This window comes from Malaclemys terrapin, chromosome 6 (assembly GCF_027887155.1).
Source record: "Malaclemys terrapin pileata isolate rMalTer1 chromosome 6, rMalTer1.hap1, whole genome shotgun sequence".
NCBI classification, from domain to species: domain Eukaryota; kingdom Metazoa; phylum Chordata; order Testudines; family Emydidae; genus Malaclemys; species Malaclemys terrapin.
Window position 1 is genome coordinate 74,761,649 of NC_071510.1, and position 23,003 is coordinate 74,784,651.

Here is a 23,003-nt window from a genome sequence, read left to right on the forward strand (position 1 = left end):
AGAAACATGCAGACATTGCTAGAGATGCTAACCATAACTCGTGAAGTTTTTCCAGAACTGAGGATAAAAGATTTGAAATCAGTGAAGGAGAAAATTAGAAAATTACAAGACAGACTGGGAGATGCAGTTACAAAGGGTGGTAAGGTAGCTGAAATATATTATTATTCCTTAAAATGTATTTACATGGAGTATAGCTATTTTTTTAACTAACATCAGCGAAATGACTTTCCAATTGAGACACAGATATTAAGTATTTTGCGAGAATGGAAAGTCAACAAATCTTTAGCACTGTTAATTTATTTAGCAGTTACTCCTAGCCAATGTTCTAGGCATCCCATAACAGTAAAATGGAGCAGGTCCATGAAAATAAATCCACATGATTCCAAATGAGTTTAAGCCAAATGAGAGTTAATGGCAATCAGCACCTAGCAGGATGGGCCTAATATTGAAAATAAAAAAAAATCACAGGGAAATTTCAACAAATCCACATATAGTAAAATTTGAATAAAAAGAAACTCTTGTGGGTTTTAAAAAATTTGGTTTCCTACTTGACTTCGCTTTGGGAGAAGGAGGTGGAGGGAGGAGGAAGGTTAATGATACAAAGTTTGGGGTCTGCATGAATGGCCAGATTTGGAAAAGCAGTACTTTGTAGAAACAATTAAAGTCCCCTGACGATCAAAGTAACCAATTTGTAGAAGCAACCAGGTACTTGCATGTCCAACTGACCTAACGCCACCAACAAATATTTGTGGAAGCATGACTGCAGGATAAGTCTAATCTGAAAATTTGGCCTTGAGTATCTCCCAGAAGAGCTCTGTTTAAGGACAAATCAAATCTGATCTGTGAAATCGGATTTTAGGACATATTGCATAATTTTCTATACTCTCTTCTTAGAAAGTATCTTAGTGTACAGACAGACTGAAGCAAAACTACAAAGAAAGGGTTAGACTGCCCGCTTTCCTCTTAACCAGGTGACTTTGAATCCTAATTACTACTGCTTAAATGTCAACATTGACTGTACAGCCAGCAAAGTATACATTTACCTGTTTACCAAATGCAACCACAAAATTTGCTTGTACAGCAGCTAGACTTACCTTGCATATCCTGATGCTCTGTACATTTGAATGGAAATTCTTTACGTTAGAACATGTGCCTTTTCTAGTAATAATAAAGGTGTTTAATAAATTTAAATTTATGCAGATGGTAACTTTTAGAAGAAGAAAATTCAATTTTTTTTTCAGGGAAAAAGGAAATATCTCGGCAGGTATTTCATTTATTTTTCCATATTTGGATAGTTACTGGCTATTTCAGATACTGCTCAACTTCTCTTCCTGTATCCCTCAAGAGTCAAAGTGGAAGTTTCCATAATTGTACAGTTTCTTCATTTCCTGTTTTGAAATGCCATGTAGTTTTGCTGTGTCCTTAATGATGGGTTTTGGGATAAAGGCCCACTGGGTAAATGTGTGGGGATGGGGAGGAATTCTATGATAGGATACAATTTGGGGCTTGGTGGAAAAGTCAGTGACAATGAAGAGGCAGATGGAAACTGGCCAGGCAGAAGGAATGGAGTAGCTAGCATGGGTGAGAAGCTACAGATCCTCTTCTAGTTGGGAGTGGGGTTGAGTTGAAAAAAATCTTTTAACAGCCTGAAGAAGGAACTCACCAAGATCCCTCCAATCTATATTGCTGGAATAATGGTCACAAAAGGATAATATTGCATTTCTACAGCTTGCCCGAAGTTTTAAGTCAGTCCCCATAGAGTTTCCACACAATTACAAAAGCCTTGTGAGAAAAGGGTGAATTTCACCCAACATTATTATGTCAAACCTTATTTACACTAGAAGGGTTTTGCTGGCTATACCAGTATTTACATTTACAAGACAAACTTTGCCTCTCTACAAAGGAAAAAGGACACTAAACTATCTAAACTGCTACATGCCACAAGCAGCCACAACAGTAGTTCCCTTAACCCACCCAGCAATATTGTTAATCTTTCCAGCTATACTCTTAGCCCAGCAGAAGAGTCTGTCCTATCTCGGGGCCTCTCCTTTTGTCCCTCCAGACCCATGAATATGATACAGTTCTGCGGTGACCTAGAATCCTACTTTCGACGTCTCCGACTCAAAGAATATTTCCAACATACCTCTGAACAGCATACTAACCCACAGAATCCTCCCTACCAGCACTACAAAAAAACCGGATTCTGCATGGACTCCTCCGGACGGTCGAAACAACAGACTGGATTTCTACATAGATTGCTTCCGTTGACGTGCAAAGGCTGAAATTGTGGAAAAGCAACATCACTTGCCACATAACCTCAGCCATGCTGAACACAACGCCATCTACAGCCTCAGAAACAACCCTGACATCACAATCAAAAAGGCTGACAAAGGAGGTGCTGTCGTCATCATGAATAAATTGGAATATGACCAGGAGGCTGCTAGACAGCTCTCTAACACCACATTCTACAGGCCATTATCCTCTGATCCCACTGAGGATTACCTAAAGAAACTACACCATCTGCTAAAAAAACTCCCTGACAAAGCACAGGAACAAATCCGTACAGACACATGCCTAGAACCCTGACCAGGGGTATTCTATTTGCTACCCAAGATCCATAAACCTGGATATCCTGGACGCCCCATCATCTCAGGCATTGGCACCCTAACATCAGGCTTGTCTGGTTATGTAGACTCTGTCCTCAGACCCTACGCTACCAGCACTCCCAGCTATCTTCGAGACACCACTGACTTCCTGAGGAAACTACAATCCATCGGTGATCTTCCAGAAAACACCATCCTGGCCACTATGGACGTAGAAGCCCTCTACACCAATATTCCACACAAACAACCAGACAACCCCCCAACCTAAAGCAAATACTCACCAGCAACCACACATCACTGAACAAAACCACTAACCCAGGAACCTATCCTTGTAACAAACCCCGATGCCAACTCTGTCCACATATCTATTCAAGTGACATCATCATAGGACCTAATCACATCAGCCATACCATCAGGGGCTCGTTCACCTGCACATCTACCAATGTGATATATGCCATCATGTGCCAGCAATGCCCCTCTGCCATGTACATTGGCCAAACCGGACAGTCTCTACGCAAAAGAATTAATGGACACAAATCTGACATCAGGAATCAAAATACTCAAAAACCAGTGGGAGAACACTTTAACCTGTCTGGTCATTCAGTGACAGACCTGCGGGTGGCTATATTACAACAGAAAAACTTCAAAAACAGACTCCAAAGAGAGACTGCTGAGCTAGAATTGATATGCAAACTAGACACAATCAACTCCGGTTTGAATAAGGACTGGGAATGGCTGAGCCATTACAAACATTGAATCTATCTCCCCTTGTAAGTACTCTCACACTTCTTATCAAACTGTCTGTACTCGGCTAGCTTGATTATCACTTCAAAAGTGTTTTTTTTTTTCTTAATTAATTGGCCTCTCAGAGTTGGTAAGACAACTCCCACCTGTTTATGCTCTCTGTATGTGTGTATATATATCTCCTCAATATATGTTCCATTCTATATGCATCCGAAGAAGTGGGCTGTAGTCCACGAAAGCTTATGCTCTAATAAATTTGTTAGTCTCTAAGGTGCCACAAGTACTCCTGTTCTTCTTTTTGCGTATACCAGTATAGTTAACCCAGCAAAATCCTCTGGAGTGGATGCAGTTAAATGGTATAAGAACAGTCAGACTGGTATAACTGTATCTATACTAGGGCTTTTCCCAACATAGGTATATTAAGGGTAGACCAGGCCTAAGGAGTTACAACAGTAAGATGAGACAAACCCAGGCCTGGACTACCTACAGATGATGTACCAGCATAATTGTGTTGGTTAGGCGTGTGATTGTATAATAATTAACAGGTACAACCCCTAGTGTGGGCACAGTTATACTTGTATAAAGGTACCTTATACTGATTATTCCCTTTCCATGCTGGGTTGGAGGGGAGTTTAGCTATATCAGTATAGTTAAAGCAGCACAAAGTGTTGCAACTTTTGTGTGTAGCTAAGTTCTAAATTGGTTATATTTGCTGATCATGTATATTTGATTATTGCAGTGAGCACACAGAGATAGGTAAATAATTCAAAAGGATTTTCACCTGGGTTATTATGGGGAAAAAAACTTTAATTTTGCAGGTGTAGTAAAGTCAAACATATTTAGTCATTTCCACATTCAATACCTCCTCCTATCAGTGAGAAAACTACAGAAGAACCTGCTGAAATTGTAAAGCAGTAAATTCCTATGTAAAAATATGGAGACAATGTTGTAAAATAGATTTAAGTGTTTAGAAAATGTGTCTAAAATGTAAAGTGTATTGTACAGAAATGATATCTTTTGTATCAAGGCACTTTGAAATGAAATAGCATGTTCAGTTCTGTAATTGTGTTAAACAGTCATGGAGGAAGTTTAAGAGGCAAGAAGAATTAGATTGATCTCAAACCTAGAAGGCATGAGTAATGAGGGAAGGCTTAAAAAGCTGCATTTTGTATAGCCTAGAGAAAAATCAGACACTTAACAGGGATATAACTGATTTATATAATGCCTTGAATCTTTTAGACAGTGATTTCCCCTGCATCAGTGCTGCACTGAAAACAGTAACTCTACTTAAGATGCACATGGAAAAGTAAAACAAAAACAAATTGAGGAGAGGCATTAAAAGCACTTTTTCACTTAAAAATAATTAATGTATAGAATGATTTGCTAGGTAATGTTGCAGAGACAAAGATATGGGTCATTCAAGAAAAAATGTGAGACTCTGTTGCGGAAATGGAGTACTAAAAAGGGACAAGCTTTGATGAACCTAATAGCCTTATTCTGAGGAGTTTCTTTGATCTAGTCACTAATGTATCTTTGTAGGGAAGTCGTTACTTGATACCAGTGTATTTGTCACAGGCAGAGTAATACCAATTTCTCTTAATTGTGTGTTTTGTAAATCTGAGAGAACAAATATGTATTGAACTTCAGTCCAGAACGGCAGTAGACCTGCACACGCAGATCTTTTCAGTGAACCAGGCTTAAGAATTTCTGAGCTATATTAGTGATAGTAGCCAGGTAGAAAATCTAAAGTGAAAGAGAGAATGACCCAAGATTCAGAGTGGTAGCCGTGTTAGTCTGTATCAGCAAAAACAACTAGGAGTGTGGCACCTTAGAGACTAACAAATTTATTTGGGCATAAGCTTTTGTGGGCTAGAATCCACTTCATCAGATGTATGGAGTGGAAAATACAGGAGCAGGTATAAATACATGAAAGGGGGTTGCTTTTCCAAGTGTGAGGTCAGTCTAACGTGATAAATCAATTAACAGCAGGATACCAAGGGAGGAAAAGTAACTTTTGAAGTGGTAAGAGAGTGGCCCATTACAGACAGTTGACAAGAAGGTGTGAATGACAGTAAGGAGAAATTAAGTTCTGCAACTTCACGTTGGAGTCTGTTTTTGAAGTTTTTTTTGTTGAATTGCCACTTTTAGGTCTGTTGTTGAGTGACCAGAGAGATTGAAGCTACTGGTTTTTTAATGTTTCTGACATCAGGAATCATAACATTCAGAAACCAGTAGGAGAACCTGCAATGTGAAGTTGCAAAACTGGAATTAATTTGCAAACTGGATACCATCAGATAGGGCCTGAATAAGGACTGGGGGTGGTTGGGTCATTGCAAAACCTAAACTTAATTTCCCCAACACTAATTTCTCCCTACTGTTACTCACACCTCCATCCTTTCATGTATTTATACCTGCTCCTGTATTTTTCACTCCATGCATCTGATGAAGTGGGTTCTAGCCCACGAAAGCTTATGCCCCAATAAATTTGTTAGTCTCTAAGGTGCCACAAGGACTCCTTGTTGTTTTTAGTGACCCGAGAGAGTCAACATTTTGTGAATATTTACAGATTCCTTTGTAAATATGTCGTTTTTATTTTCATCTAACTTTTGCTATATGAAAGTCATAAGTGGTATGAATTTTACATCTGTAATTCACGTGCTGTTAATGTGATGCTTGTGAAATAAGTCCATTTAGCTATAGAGATGTTTCAACAGAAGATTGGGTGGGTTGAAACACATCAAATGAGTCGTATCTAATTCTCATACTTGCTTCTTTAATAGCTGGAGTCAAACCATGCTTACATGAAAGAATTTAAATGTAATATAACTATTGACTTATAATACAAACTCTCAGCATGCAAAAACCAAGACCAGAACTGTCCCGTCTGTTAAGAAATGTTAACTTTGATATCAACTGTTTTTTTTATACTGCAGCAAAGTATTCTAACTAGATTGGCATATTAAAAATTATGTTGGCTAAGGGATCATCAGGGCTTGGATTAAAATAAGAATTGACCTGAAACTTCACTTAAAGCTTGAACTAAACCTCAACTTAATGCTTCTTTAGGTTAAAATAAAGGGTTACTTAACATTTATGAAATTATTTTTCATCTTGGAAGCCTCTGCATTTCCTGGTTCTAGGCAGGATGAAAGGGGAAAAAATCCAGATCGCAGTGAAATGGAGTACATTTCCACACTACTGAAAGGGGGAAAATATAGGAAATCTCACAATAGTTTGTTCCTGTAAGTGTTAATGCTTACTGTATTTATAGTTCCTCAAAGGATTTAGAACACTTTCAGGGCTCCAAAGAGGCATTTTTAAATGGGGGAAGCTGGGGTAAGAGGTTAAGTGACTTATCCAAGTCACATTGCAAATTTGAGAGTACCTTCCCTCCCTGCACCTTTAGCTGTAGCTGAAGATATATGGGCCATCTAGGACTTACTTGACTATTTCTCACAGTTTCCTTTCCTAGTGGTAAAATGTCTGATACATGTTTAATTATAGTAAAAAATGGGGGTAATATAATAGGGGCAGGCTTAGGTGACAAATAGGTAAATGCTGTGAAGGCTTGGGTGCCAATGTGGGTTCGGTTAAAAAAAAGAAATGAAATTAGAAGGGAGTAGATAAAGACATCTGAAATAATTGTTCTGTAGGATATGGCCTTTCCACATAGGCAGATTGCTTTCTCTTCACTTCTGTCTGAAGAGAGTCAAATACAGAATCTCGTCTCTTAATTAGAAAGAAAAATACTCATCAAACACACCTCATCACTGGAAAGCTAATGATCCACAGCTGCTAGCCTGAAAGGGCAGGCTTTTTTTTTTCCTGAACAGTAGGAAGTGTTAATCATTTTGGATGAGATTTCTTTTTTAAATACTATAGTTTGCAAAAGAATAGGATATTCAATATTCCAACTTAAATTATTTTTTGAAGTGTGGTACACTAGGGTAGTATCACGTGTCTCACTGAATAATCATCTTATGCATATATATCTCACTAAGGGTATCAACTGGTGTGATGTTGTAAATGACCGGTTCATGCCTATGCTCTTGAAATCCTTGTCAGCAGGGGGAAAGGAAGGAAAAAATCCTCCTGTGTAGTATCCTATGCAAATGGCAGCTATATTAAACTGTAACCTTTGGGACACCCACTCCTCCCTTAAAATAGTTGGCTTGTTTCAGTAGTAATGAAGATCCTTTTTTTTTTTTTCTTTTAAGCTTGAGAGGACCCATTATTTCTTTAGAAGAGATCATAGCAGATATAGTCCATGTTCAATTGGATGTTTTACAGGTATGGGTAGGGCCCAGGAACCTTTCATCCTTCTTCCTTTTCTTTTCCACCTGTTTCATTCTTGTATTATCTGTACTTGTTTAATGGAGGAATATGTAGTTTCCCTTCCCTTTCATGGGTGAAATGAAATGAAAGGAATAGATTCACATACACAGCTTTTTCTTTTTTAAATAGTTGTAAGATGCTTTGTCTGTGGGAACTGAAAAATACCCCTAATTTTTTTCATCATTTTGCCCCAGATATTCATGCATGTTAGTCTCTTTCTAATATTGGGAGTTTTTAGTTTGTTGCGTGTCTTATTTATTGTGCATTTTTCTAATGGCGGGGGGGGGGGGGGGGGATAGTGAAGCGGATTGAGCTGCAATCCTATCACTGTGCTGATTTCCCATAGCCATTCATTTCATTTTCATAGCAAATGTGGTGTTCTTGCTTTACTAGTGTCTGACTGAGACAGGTGTTTTAATGAGAAAATTGGTTGAAGCTCATCCCAGACAAGATGGAAATAGTGCTGGTGGGTCAGGAAAATCATCCAAACGAAATGGCAATGTATATCTACTCTTTTTGTATTCATTGAAAATGTCTGCGTATTGTTAAAGGTTTCTAGCCTAAGAGTCCTTTGTTTTCATGCATGGATTCAGAGCTTGCAGCAGTAACCAATAATGCTTGCTTTCATTTGCATCAAATTAGGAGCTTACACCCTTTCCCTCCAGATGTGGGCTTTGCCATAGTTAACTATGTCTGTCTTCTTACTAGAGTGCATTATTATAGTGAACTCTGCTTGGGCACTACCCTTGAAGACCAGGAGCACATTACATCTGTATTCCATAGACGGAACTGGTCACCAATTTGCTTCAGGGTGTTGTTTTTATTCTACAAAGCCATATGCAGTTAGGTCTTTCTTTAGAAATTACTTCTCTCCATCTACCGGTCACCAGATTTAAAATTAAGGCTAGGGACATCTGCAGGCAGGGGCAGTTCACAACAGGCAGTCTCTGGAATTTGTTTTCCCCTGTCTGTCAGAGTTTACTTCCAGAGCTCCTGTCGAAGTCTACAAAAATGATTAGAGGTATGGAATGGCTTCCATATGAGAAGAGATTAATAAGATTGGGACTTTTCAACTTGGAAAAGAGAGGACTAAGGGGGGAGGTATGATAGAGGTCTATAAAATCATAACTGGTGTGAAGAAAGTAAATAAGGAAGTGTTATTTACTACTCATAACACAAGAACTAGGGGTTACCAAATGAAATTAATAAGCAGCAGGCTTAAAACAAACAAAAGAAAGTATTTTTTCACACAGCGCACCGTCAACCTGTGGAACTCCTTGCCAGAGGATGTTGTGAAGGCCAAGACTTTAACAGGGTTCAAAAAAGAACTAGATAAGTTCAGGGAGAATAGGTCCATCAATGGTTATTATCCAGGTTGGGCAGGGATGGTGTCCCTAGCCTCTGTTTGCCAGAAGATGGGAACAGGCGATGGGATGGATCACTTGATGATTACCTGTTCTGTTAATTCCCTCTGGGGCACCTGGCATTGGCCACTGTTGGAAGACAGAATACTTGGCTAGATGGACCTTTGGGCTGACCCAGTATGGCCACTCTTATGTTCTTACCTATTCACTCAAGCCTTTTTCTGAGCGAATAGAGGTGAGTTTCTTTTCTGAGCTGGAGATTCCTGTTTTAAGCTGACTTGAGTTGATCTTGTTAAATCACACTCCTGTAAATGTTCCTCTCAAAATGTATGTTAGTAAATCCTTAGAAGAATTCTCTCATAAGTAATTCTTACAGATCTCTGGACTTCTCTTAAAACTTGTTTCTTACTCAACACTACTTCTAATAGGTTTCCTTTTAAACTAAATAACCCGAACAACATACAGATTTCCCAAATGGAGTAATGAGTATCAAAAGTGCCAATACCCCTTTAATTGTATGATACCACATAACACCTTTCTGTTGCAAAAATTTCAATAGCTATCAAGCTTGTCCTGCAGTCTCCCAAGACATTCATATACAGGCCATTTGGTGGCCATAGGACAGAAGAAGGCAAGTTAATTGATCTGGTACTATGGATTTCTTAAAAATGTAGGTTTTTACACTGGTGTTCACACTAGTCTTTTATAATCCGATGTTCTGTTTTGGCTCTATTAAACATAATCCTCAATTTTAAGGGATTATTAAAATCCCTTTTTAGTTCTTGATCAAACCAAAATGTACCTAAAGTATAGGAATGAGAAAAAGGAGCCATTTTTTAGTTTGAGTTAGTACAGCGGTTCTCAAACTGTGGGTCAGGACCCCAAAGTGGTTCATGACTCAATTTTAATGAGGTCACCAGGGCTGGTATTATACTTGCTGGGGCCCAGGGCTGAAGCCTGAGCCGCACTGCCTGGGACCAAATCAAAGCCAGAGGGCTTCAGCCCTGGGTGGCAGGGCTCAGGTTACAGGCCCCCCGCCTGAGGTAGAAGCCCTTGGGCTTTGACTTTGGCCCACCTGCACGGGGTGGGGCTCAGGTAGCCTCAGGCTTTGGTCTCCCCTCCTGGGGTCATGTAGTAATTGTTGTTGTCAGAAGGGAGTCACGGCACAATGACATTTGAGAACCTCTGCTCTAGTAGCTATGTTTTGGTTTGGGTTTGCCATAGTTCTGGGACACTGCACTTAATTAATTTTAGAAAGCAGAAGAAATGTAAGGAAGTACAAGGCTTGAATATAGTATTCGGAAGAAAAGCATGTAGTGTTACCAATACATGATGCTGAAGACTGGGAGCAGGTTCAGCAATAGTATCGTTTACTATCGTATTTTCAGCTACCATTTTTGTCATGTGAGAGGAAAATCAAGCAAGTAATTTTAGATCGCTTAATTCTAGAGTTTTAAAAATGTTAGTTGTGAGAGCTGGAAGTCTATTACAAGAAGAGAAAAATCTCAACAAATACACCTCTACCCTGATATAACGCTGTCCTCAGGAGCCAAAAAATCTTACTGCGTTATAGGTGAAACTGCGTTATATCGAACTTGCTTTGATCCGCCGGAGTGCGCAGCCTCCCCCAGCCCCCCCCCCCCAACCCCCCCCGGTGTTATATATGAATTTGTGTTATATCAGGTCGCGTTAAATCGGGGTAGAGGTGTATGTGTACAAGTGTCATCTTGTTCACCTTTTCTTTAGTATTTTTAGCTGAAAGCTGTGCCCCAAGAAGACTCTCTCTTAATAAACCCTGGGAATTTTTTTTTTTTAAGTTAAACAAAATCTGTATTAAAGTATTTCTGATCCTTTAAACGTTATTGCTGTTTATTCAAATGTTTTCACATTTTTGGAATGTTTTATATTTTCTTTTGTATATATTTAGTTTAATGCTTTATATCAAATTTGTCATGTCACCACTGATTTTCAGAGGTGTAGTAGCTTTCAAACTTGTGGTTTCAGTTGCGCATTCAGCCACATTAACCAATCATTCCTGGTCTCTGTTCAAGAGAGAGAGAGTGTTGTTTTGTTTAGATTTGTTTAATGTACTGCTCCTTACTTTGAATAAATTCAGAGTTTAATCATTTATCTCTCCTCTATCTTTTAGCTTTTTCTTTTTGTGGTTTGGAACTTTGAGCTCTACATGATTCCGCTTGCTTTGTTGTTACTGTTGGCATGGAACTATTTCTTGATCCTATCGGGGAAAGATAACACGCAACATGATACAGTAAGTATTTACTTTTTTAAGCACATACTTGTACTTGTTTTTTAACTTATACTAAGACAAGATTTTAAAATTGAGTTTGTTTCAGAAACTGAATTTCTCTACTTAAATACAATGTCCTTTCAAAAACATTTCAGTTCATGATGCTTGATGGACAGTTCTTCCTAGCTATGATGGAACTTTTTTTCCAGCTGTTCAATAAATGTTTCTACTTTTGTTGAAACTAATTTTAAAAATGCCTTAGATCATGCTCCGTCCTCAAAGCTGGTGTGTATGTTTGGTTATTTTACTGGTTAGGGAAGGGCAAATAAATCTTTTGAAAACTGTGTGTGTGTGTGTGTGTGTGTGTGTGTGTGTAGCCCCGTTGAAAGCTTATAAAAACTATAGTCTGACATTTTTTTTAGTTACTGAAATTAAAAAGTGCTGATTCTGCCAAAATTCCTCTCTTCCACTAAAAACTGCAGACTTGTCAGATGGCTTTCAAGATAGGTCACAAATCTTTACGTGAAGGTCTTAGCTGAGCTCACTAACACATATCATGTGGAAATTTTACAAAGTATCATCAAGAATATTTCTGCCTTCTAAATTACTACACAGTGAAAAAAACAACTGATTAGTGAAGCAATGTGCTCTCTTGGATAGAGAATCGGAAGATCTGGGTTCTATTTCTGGCTCTCGCAGTGACTTGTTGTGTGCCCTCAGTCAAGTCACTTAGTACTTATCTGTAAACTAAGCATATCCCCCACCTTTGTAAATTGCTTTGAGATTGTCAAGCTAAAGGTTCTGTAAATTGTAAGAGCAAAGTATATTTATTATTAATTAGTGTTTTTAAATGCTCAACTCCCAGCACATGAATTTATACTCATTAATAAAGAACTATTCTTTAAACTTGTCTAATATGAATGAAAAATAATCAGACACATTGGTAATCTTGAAAGGAGAACAACTGGGGAGTTCTTTGTGATTTTTAATACCCCTACTACATGCCAATCTCAATTGTCTAACCAACTAAAGCATAAGAGACTGTACTCTGCTGCAGATCAATGAAATAATTTGCTGAGTAGATATCTGGATATGAGAGATGAACCAACCTTAAGTCATCCTTCTTAGAATATTTTTACAGCACAGGAATCATTTTCTCTGCCCTCATAGGTGCCAACCCTTTTGTAGCACATTGGTGCTTATTCTGTTGTGACATAATCCTTTCTTCTCTTGTCAGATGATCTGAAGAATTTTGTTACAACACAAGTCACACCCAGATAATTTGTGTGTGAGCTAGGTTAACCTGCCACTTAGTCTGCCTTTTGATAAATTGTAAACACAATGAGTTTGGGAGGTTAAATTCTAGTTCCTACATCATTCTTTGGCATATGATACTGGTCAGTTTCTGCTCAAAAGACCCACAGATTAGTATATACAAATATTGCAAATCTGCTGTGAACTAAAATGCCAAGGGGGTAGGCAGGCTAATATGTCCAATCATAAATGGATGCTGACTCGCTTCCATTTCATGCACTATACACATCATCTTTATGGTTGCTAGTTCACTTGAGAGTACTGCCTGTCTTGTCATTGTCTCCAACTCTACCTTCTGCTTCCTCTAACACCTTGTTTGATTACTTTCCTATCACATGGCAGTGGTGAATTATCACCGAGTTGCTATGTTCCAACACTGAAGAAGGAACTTTTCTCTCAATGCTTCAGTGCACAGGGCTGGAGCTAGATGTTTTGGTGTCCTTGGCAAAATTAAATATATGCACCCCAATTTTAATTCATTATCACCTACCCTCAACTCCATCTGACTTGCATAGGTTTTCTTTAATAATTATTTTCCCACTAACCCCCACAAAAGTGCCCTTGTTGTACTCCTTTGTTCTTGTTCTCCAGATGATGACACTCCTTGCATCCCTCCTCCTTTCCTGTGATGAAAGATAGGGGAGACAGGGCTTCAGCTTTTTCCTTGAGTCTTGCATGGTAGCAGATTGACAATTTTACTTCAGGAGTACTGGGCACTTCTGCAGGTGCAGGAGCCCAGAGCAGAGAAGTAATCTTGGTGGGACTAGGTGTGCAGAGAAGACAACAAAGGATCCCAAAGTAAAGTTGGCAGCAGGCGAAGTAGCCTGCTGGAAAAATGGAACTGCTTCCCCATTATATGGGCTCCTGTCTGAAGGGCACTATCACTCTGGGGGCCTGTCACTGGTTACTCAGTGGCCAAAGGCCCACTTGCTTCATAGTGGCCAAAGGCCCACTTGCTTCATAGATTCTCTGATCAGGACTCTCATCCCCTGTCCAGGTGCTCTGCAGTGACTACCCCATGTTTATGCCCTACCAGCAGCTCATGCTGCCCTAGGGTCACCGTAGCAGACAGACATCCTCCTGGTTGCCCCATTGGCCTCCACTGGCTGTGTCACCAACACCTGTGCCAGCTTTGGCTAGGTTTGTCCTCCATGGTGGCACTTACCACTGTCCTGCCCAATGTCAATGATCACTCTGACATTTTCTTCTAACCCCAGAAGCTGCCACCAACATACAGCAAGTAAGACCAAAGCAAAAATGCATCAGGAAGGGAGAAAGACTGGGGGAGGAAGAACTGCCCCCACTCAGAGTCAAGGACTCACAGCAGTAGCAACATTTCTTGGACCCCTCCAGTAGGACAGCCATACTCCTGCGTTTACTCAGGGTAGTGGCTGCTGCAGTGCCTCCAAGGAGCAAGGAACTTTTTCCCAAAAGAATACACACAACTGCACCACCACAAATTCAGCACGTTAGGTAGCCACCTTTGTGGCCCACAGCTAAGGTTAGCCTTATCACTGTAGAGCTTTCACAGATTTAAAGAAACATTACGTTCTCCCATTTTTCTAAACAATCTTTCCACTTTTTAAACAATCCTGTTTAACTATTGTTAAGCAGTCTTTAACACTACACACATTTTTGCACCATTTTGATCTGCATAAAGAAGAATGAATATTAAATAAGTTATAGATGCAGATGAATCACATGAGCTTCACCATTTCTCCAGATCATCTGCTTTAAGGAGGATTTTGTCCAGCTGATTCACTTGAATTAATAAAAATGAAAGGCGTAGACTTCTGTTCATTAGCTTTAGGTCTCATCAAAATGTGACTGTTTCCTTTTGCTAAGGCTGTGGTCTAAGTACTAGTGGTATTAGGGTCTCACAGCAATACATGTGGTCCAAACTAAGTAAACTTTTTACATCATGCCGTGACAATTGTAAAGTATCACAGAAAGAATCTCTTTCTTTTAACACTGAATGAGGAACTTTAGTAGAATAAGTAAAATAGTATTAGTGCTTTTCTTTCTCTCTTTCACTGCAAAGGTTCTGTCTGAAACCCTTCCTAGCTGCCTCTTCCTTGTTTTCTTGCTTTATTTAAAGAAACACTACACACAAGCTCACATTTTCTCCTGTCAATAAGCATGCCCTTGAATATCTCCCCCACTAAAATAATTTCTATTCAACTTAGCAATTCTCCTCCTAGAACATCTTTATGAAAATGAACGCACACACAAGATGAAGGCTCACTGTTAGAAAACCAGAAAGAGACTGGACAAAAGAGAAGAAATACTTTTGTCAGGTTATTTTTAAGTTGCAAAAGATTTTGGAATGGAAGCAGAATGAAAAGGAGCCCAGGTGGCAACATTAAAGGATGAATGATGTTGAATCCTGGGACAGTATGAAACAAAGTGGTATCTATTTCTGGTACGCTTTCTACCTTGCTGTCCACCCCTCCTAGTCAGCTTCACTGAATCTGTATTTTTGGATGTAACACTTCCTGTCAGTCAGTCACTGGTAGGAAGTGTTGCCTCTACATGGGACCAGCTCAGGTGGTTCATGTCAAATGTAATGTAAGTATTTTTGTTATGCTTATTGCCACCAGGTGGCCAATGTGAGAATAGCTATTTACAGTTAGAAGCCCTAAGGCTATAGTGAGCATGCTACAGGGGGTTGTGGGTGGGTGCAAGGAAGTTTTTTCCAAGATGCAGCCTGATTAATTTTCTATGTGAAACTTTACTCCAATAAAAGATCTCCTTTTTCACTTCTAATCTGTTTTGGGCCTCCATATACTATGTACAGAGTAGCAGAGCATGACACAATGACAGACCACTTGGCCTATTGAAGGAGAACAAAGAGAGAGGGAAGCAAAGAACTGATATTTTTACTGCCTTGGCAAACAGGCAACATATCTAGTGCTTTTCTTCTTTATTGTGCTTTACAATCATTACCTAATTTAATTCTCACAACAAACCTATGAAGATGATAAATAGTATTGTCTCCATTAATAGATGGAGAAACACTGGGGTTATGTTGTTTGCCCCAGGTATCATAGAGAGTTGCTGATAGATCTGGGATTAGCACATGAGTTCATTAGTTCATTTGGAAAAGCTGCCTTTTATTTAAAAAAGCATAAATGGTAGTGGTAGCCAGAGAATAAAAATCTTCAGGTTCACATATAAATACGTATATATAAACTAGCTTTTGTTTTGTAATCCCATAAAGGTAAGGGAAAAACAGAGTTGCTTTCACTGTACAATACTGTTTAAGATTGCACAGCAACAGTTGTGCAGCATATTCACCAAACAATAGCTTGCTATCTCACAATGCAATGCTCTAGTTCTTCTGTATACAGTAAGATGGGCTGCAACTCTAATCCTGACATTGGTTCTGCTTAAGACACATGACGTTCAAAACTCTTTCATCAGTGCAGGAAAGTGCACAAAGGTTATTTCACAAAATTAGTCTTCTATAACTTGTCTCCTTGGTTGCTGACTTCTACAAAAATATAACCTGTTCTCAGCTTATACTCTCAATAGCACAGTGATTGGCTAAAAAAAGCCTTTATAGATGGATTCCAACCTGTATACTCACTTTGGGCTCCTTCAGAACATAGAGACCACAGGCAGCATGAGAACCATTCTGCTGAGAACCATTCCTCTTTTTATGGAGCTACGTGTTTATTCCTTATATACTACATATATAGTAAAGAAGAAAAGTAAATGATCTTACCCAACCAGACCAGGGTACAGGGGCTCATTTTAATAAATCACAACTGAAACATGAAAATGTCAGCTTAATCAAGCATTTACATTTTATTAATCAAGCCTAATTTTTATGAATGCAAATAATCACTGAAGCTGGACAAATTTGTTCTAGATTGCATCAGAAACATAATTTTAATATTTAATGGCCTGATGAATTTAAATGGAGAATTATCTTTATGAAACAGAGTCTTCATAATCTGCCATTAAATGAGAAATGAAAAAATCAACATAAATCTTACATAAACGTTATTTAACTAAATGTTGGTACTATAAATATTACAAATACATTATGCACTAATTTAGCAATCACACAGTACACTACATAAAGAAAAAATTAGGTTGGTTATGCAGTATTTCTCTTCTACAATGAAAAGGAATGCATTGTTAAAGTTGGCTATTCATGCCACTGTAGTTAAGGAGGCAGTCTAAGCTTCCATTATAATTCTCTGCCTTCAGGGTTTTATATTGTATCTCTGCCATAGAAACTCACTAACAGGGCATACAAGGTCTCAGCCCAAGAGCACTTTTTAAAAAACTTCTCCAAGCCTAGCTTACTTGCAGTTGTTTTTGCCTACAGAAAGGAAAGAAATCCCAGAAATGTTCATTTTAGAAAGATTTTTACCCTTTTTTCCTCAAAACAGAGTAATTTTTAAAGTGAAATTTTGCAACACTTTTCCCCCCTGAAGCCTTACACTATTGTATGGAAAATATATAGGCATTCTTTTGTACAGAATTTCTTAATGATTTTTTTTCATTTGTGCCCAGACTTATGTAACTACTGGATTGACATAATATTGTAGCAGTTCCAACATGTCTTGATCATTATTCTTTAAACTAAGAACAATTTAGTGTTGGAGTAAAAACACCCATTATATGAGGTTATTTTTAAGCATGTTAAGGATATTATTTTTAAGGATGTTAATTCAGACTAGATCTCAGTAATTTTCAAGTTGTTTTCCAAAATTAGTGTGTTTCTCCAAATATATAATTACCTAAAAAGAGTTGTCATAATCACCTGGGCTAATGTTACAGTGACATATGTATAATAAGGATATACAATTCGAAATATGTGACAGGACAAAAATGCTGCCCCAACTTTCAGTATCCTAACTTTTGACACCACTCACAAACTCAGTTATTTCAACAACTGTACATGTTGTGGTGTAAGTATATATGTAGATGAGTGGTGTTTTGTCCTCCTAGAACCCTAGTGCTAGCTGAAAAGTTAATGATTAAATTTAAGACAAACAATTACATTTTAATTCTGTTGACAAGAAATATAATAAACTACTTTATTGTCAATGTTTTATTTAAACTCCATGGTGACAAAATATTTTAAAATGTTGTTGTTTAAAAGTTCGTTGTGTAGTAAATTAACAATTTATATTTAGACAAATGTAGAATATTTTTTTCTGCTTCACTGGTTTAAAAAATGTCATAAAGCCAGACAGATCAGATTTTGTCTACAAGACAAATATACAGTACATTCTGAAGCCTTTAGATGGAGATATACTTCAGATAAAAACCTAGTATTCTGTTCACAATGCTTTGTGTAAATATCAGCTAGAATTCCTGAAACCATTGAGATCCAAATATTTAAAGAAATGCATTGAAAAACTTCTTCTGATGCCATATTTTATATGAAAACTGTTTAGTCTTAACTGCGTTAGCAACTAAATATTGGGTGCATATCAAGCTGACATCAAGCAAAAAAGTTATATGTTCTTGTGTAATAAAGTATATTACAGAGAAACTTCTTATACTGCAAATAAAAATTCTTTTGTTGATATTACCGGACTGTATGTAATCAGTGGCATGCATCAAAAGGCATCTGATAGCCACATTAAAGACACATTTCCTATTAAGCATCAGACTAAATTACATCATGAGCACTTCCCAGAATGAGCCAAAGAAATGTATTCTGTAAGAAGAAATAATTGTATCTGTAAAAATCAGGAAGTCTTTTAGCAGTAAAGTACTAATGCTTTTCTTTTTAGTCTCCTCTTTTGTACTGCAATATATTCAGCCTTACTGGCAAGCTTATCACACTAATTATTATTACATCTTGTAGTTCAGTTATCTTGATGACTCCTGTAGATGAAATACTTCAAGGTCAAATCTTTAATGGTGTGAATCAAACTCAGGAGCTACCATAAGTTCAGTTGCATTTCAGATATACTACATTGTTAAATTAAAATCTGTTAGTGAGTTTTATTGTCTTTATAAATATGATGTAAAATAGATGTATATTTTAATTAAGCTAGGTCTTTTGAAAAATTTCTCCTCAACAACTCTGTGAGAAAAGCAGATGTCCTTTTGTGACTATGACCACATAAACACAGTAATAACAAGCTTATTGACTATGAAGGTTTTCAGTTTGACCTCAGGTACTTTCAAGATGCCTGAAATAGCCTGAACGATTTTGGGAATCCTCAATCCATACACATTCGATAATTTTATATTACATTTACACAGAAGTGTTGTAAATCCACTGACATACCAACACATGTTGTAGTTAGTTTACATGGAGACAAAATTATCTAAATGAACTCCAGACTGTGCTGAAGAATACAGCTAACCAGCAGTAGGGTGGAAATGTTCATTTGGGGACCAATCCTGTTTTCTTTGATTTCAATGGGAGCAGGAGCAGGCTCCTGATTTGTGATAGGTTATATCAAAATATTAGTGTCTGCAGGCATTTGGACATTTTAACAAAATAAATTGGAATATTACATGTTTTTCATTTGAAACTATTGTTTTAAAGCCCAATCCATTGAGGTGCTGAGCAAATCAGAAGTGCTGAACACTTGAACTACCAGTTCAGGGCACCTACCTCCTCCTTTTTAGGAATTGCTGAGCACTTCACAGGATTCTGCCTTTAAATTATATTAAAATTTCAGTCATTAAACACATCTGGATGACTATGGTTCTTCCTTTTGAATTCTCTTACATTGCGTATTAGAGTACGAGTATTGTGGTACAACTCACTTGGAAATGTATCAAAAATACCCCTTTAACCACACAGTTGTTTCCATTGGAATAGCTATAGAAAAGTTGGTGGTAGCAGAATGTACTTAATTACTGTGCGTTTGCTGTGATTATTTAGTAACTTTTCTTCTAGAAACTGCAGGAGTGTTCTAAAGTAAGAAACAATTTTGTTAACATTATACACGGTTAATATACTTCCTTTGTGTGAAAATTTTTAATTTCAGTAGATATTTTTAAGGATCTTTGGAATTGAGTTATTCTTCACTCTTATTCTGACCTAAGATGGTTGTAAATAACTAGACTGTACTACTATTTTATTGATGTTGCTATTAGATGTTACATTGAACAGTCCCACTACTCCCAAATCCCATCTTTTAATGAATTATTAATAAATAGTTTGAGTTTTTAAAACTCTAGAAAAGAAGTAACTAAAAGAAGTAATTAATTGCCCACTAAATTCTAAGAGTACATGCTAGTCCAATTTTCTTCTCTTGAAAAGCATGAAGAGGGTAGTGAAGCTTCTTCTATATATTTCTGAATGTAACTAAGATAACTTACTGTATAAAGTGGCTTCTGTTACAAGTGCTCCAGCAACAGTGTGTGAATTATGCAGCATTTGCGGACAGAATTCTGTTACATTGTAGAAAGTGGGAATGGGGCAAGAGTGATCTCCTATCATTATATACAAATTATTTTGCATGTTTTTTCTGTAAAATATTTACTGTTCAAAACTATTTAGTACAGGAAGGGCTTTGTTTTGCGACATTTTAATATCATCTGCTTACTGTTTGGCCATAAAGTAGCTGATATTCCATATTTGAGGCCATCTACGTGTGTTTTTTAAAATGTCATCTGTATTAGTCTTATATTCAAGGAACAGTACCAAGAATCAGGTTCTTTCAAGACCTTCTACCAGTGTGTGGCATATAAGGCTGTGACAAGTGACATTACAGAAGGTCATGTCACTTTTAACTGCTTGCATTAGATCTTTCTGATTTCCCCAGTGCCCTTCCTTTGTTTGATTAATACTACCTTGATTTCAAGCAAGGTATCGGAAAGCATAATTTAGAGTGAGTATTCTAGGGCTGATCTAAGATTTTTTTCTTAAAACTTTTTATAAAATAACTGATATTTTGTTAACTGATATGTTTTCCCTTTAATATCATTTTTTCCTTTAATATTTTTTCTCATTGAAAAAGCATGATATTGTTATAGATGTCTGGATTAATGTACTGTGTTGCTGAAGACCAAAGTAGCACATATAAGGTTTATTTGAAAAGCAGCCAGCTAGAGTAAAAAAAAAATTATTTTTCTTACTCTTGGTTTGATCCTAGGTATGGCATTAAACTCAAAAGCTGGAATCTGTTGAATTTGCATTTGCTGTAATGATCTTATAAATCCTTGCTTTACATGTCTGTGTAAATAGGTTGTTCTTAAGTGTATTTTTTAAAAAAGACTTCAGCTTGCAGATTCTTTCTATATCTTGGTTATAAGGATTCTGTTTTCATTGTTTCAGTTTTGGGTAGCAACCAGTCTTAAGAAACTTGAGTATCTGAATTCCTTCTGGTACACTGTATCATTGTAGTGATGTGCTTTCACTCTGCATCTTTTTTTCTAACTCTTCTTTCAAAGTTTCATGATGAGTGAAAACATGGGTCAATGCTTCATATGCCATAAAGAATAATTTATGCTGCCCAGAGATGGAAGTACTTTTATTACGTTTTATTTTGATACAATAACTGAGTTAAATCATTTTTCATTTCCAGACAATTTGACACTCCTAAAGCTTAGTTTAATTGATGATGTGACTAACACGGAATGAGAAAATAGGATGGAATAACATGGGGGGAGGAGGGAATCATCTTCTGGCTAAACAGGAGTTGGGAAGTGAAGATCTCGGTTCGATTTTTGGCTGTCACAGACTTTTTGTATGACTTTGGGCAAGTCAAACTTCTCAGTTATAATAATAATAATAATAATAATACTCTATAGGTCATAGCAGTATTGTGAGGCTTAGTTTATTAATGTCTGTAATGCTGTTTAAGATCCTTGGATGAAAATCACAGTACAGGTGTGAAATATTATTATCCTTATTATTTAGAATAAAAGTGTTTGTGATCTAAACAGAGTGTCATTATTTGCAATGAGCCAGCTAAGGTGGTGTCAGCATTTCCATTGTAAACCCTGATTTGTAGAAGTTTACAGTCCATGCAATCTTGGGCCCTGGTTTAATTAAACTGAATATATATATCATATTTTTAGTTACACTGGTGGAACTTTGCATGTAGCCGTCCCTAAGGAAAAAAGTAGGTGTAACGGGAGTGGCTTAGCTCCATTTTTCAGAACTGAGCCCTTGGGGTGAAATTTATCAAGGTGTAGAGGTCCCAGGCAAGACCTCCACACCAAGCCCCATGGTGGGGATGTAGGAGGATAGAGGGATGCAACTGAAATGGTCACACATCATTCCTCAGGGACTGTTCTTCACACCTGCCTGTTCGGGGCCACTGTGGTCAGTGCCCTCATTGTGAGCCACAGGAGCTAAACTTATGAGACCAAAGACTGAAAAAGGAAAAAGGAAATTCTCACCCCCAGCTCAACCTCCTCTGTGCTGTGTCAAAGAGCCACAGTGTGGTGTAAAGGGGCCCTAAAATCCCCATAACTGCCCAAAGGAGGATTCTCCTAGTGCAGGTAGTGAAGAAAGACTGCCTCTTGCACACCCTCTCTTAAGCCCTGATGTAGGGGATGTTGCAGGAGCAGGGCCACAGTATGCAAAACTGTAGCCCATAGAGCAACTCTACGGAGGCTGCTGTAACTTAGATAACACTGAAAAATTTGTCTGTTACAGTGGGGGTCTGTCCAACCCCAGTACAGAAGCATGAAGGAACAAAGGTGTCTGAAAGCCATGTTGCGTGCACTCCCCCCCCCCTTCCTCCCACCCCCATTCCTTACTGGGTTGCAAGTTCTGTGCTGAAACTTCTGAGAGGTTTTGGGGGAATGGCCCATCAAATGAAATAGAGGCCATGGAGGGACTGTGTTACAGCACTGAGTACTGACCACTCCCAACACCTGTACAGTTCCTGCACTAAGACTGTGTTACAGCTCTGTTTGGGCTTTGTTCAGGGTGGGATAAACCTCATCCTTAATGGCCATTCTCACATTTATCTCCAAAGGAACCTTTCTGGTCTTACAAGTAGTAAGGGGTAACAAGGGTTCTATAAATGCTTTTAAACACATTTAAGCAATTAACTTAGATAATAAGCATTTGTTTCAGAGGATGGATTTGATTTTTTTTTTTGAGGGAATTAATCACAAAAATCCCTCCATAGATTAAATAATGTTTAAAGTTACAGTAAGAACCAGTAAATAGCTACAATTCAGAGTTGAGGCTGACACTTTGTCCTTAGCGGCTTTTTTGTTTTTGTTTTTCTTCCCCCCAGGGTAAGGTGTTCGGTGGTTTTTCCCCAGCAATGCAAATTAATTTTCTTACTTTTGTCATCTTGTATTGCAACTTTACATTTTAAATGAAATTTTCAAACATATAATATAGGGCTTCTGCAATCCCTCTGTGCCCAAACTTTCATTTCTGGCCTGATACTCTAGCTACCTGGATTCTGTTCCCAGCTCTGCCAAGGACTTGTAGTTAGG

General features: G+C 37.8%; 1 protein-coding gene across 3 annotated transcripts in view; it reads left to right on the forward strand.

Annotated features, from left to right (window-relative positions):
• MCTP1 (multiple C2 and transmembrane domain containing 1) overlaps nt 1–23,003 on the forward strand; it is a 488,682-nt gene that overhangs the window by 400,905 nt on the left and 64,774 nt on the right. For all 3 annotated transcript variants that reach the window (XM_054032853.1, XM_054032854.1, XM_054032852.1), the window contains one exon: nt 11,196–11,315. In XM_054032853.1, the coding sequence (XP_053888828.1) occupies nt 11,196–11,315 (120 nt within the window). The remainder of the gene's footprint in view (nt 1–11,195; nt 11,316–23,003) is intronic.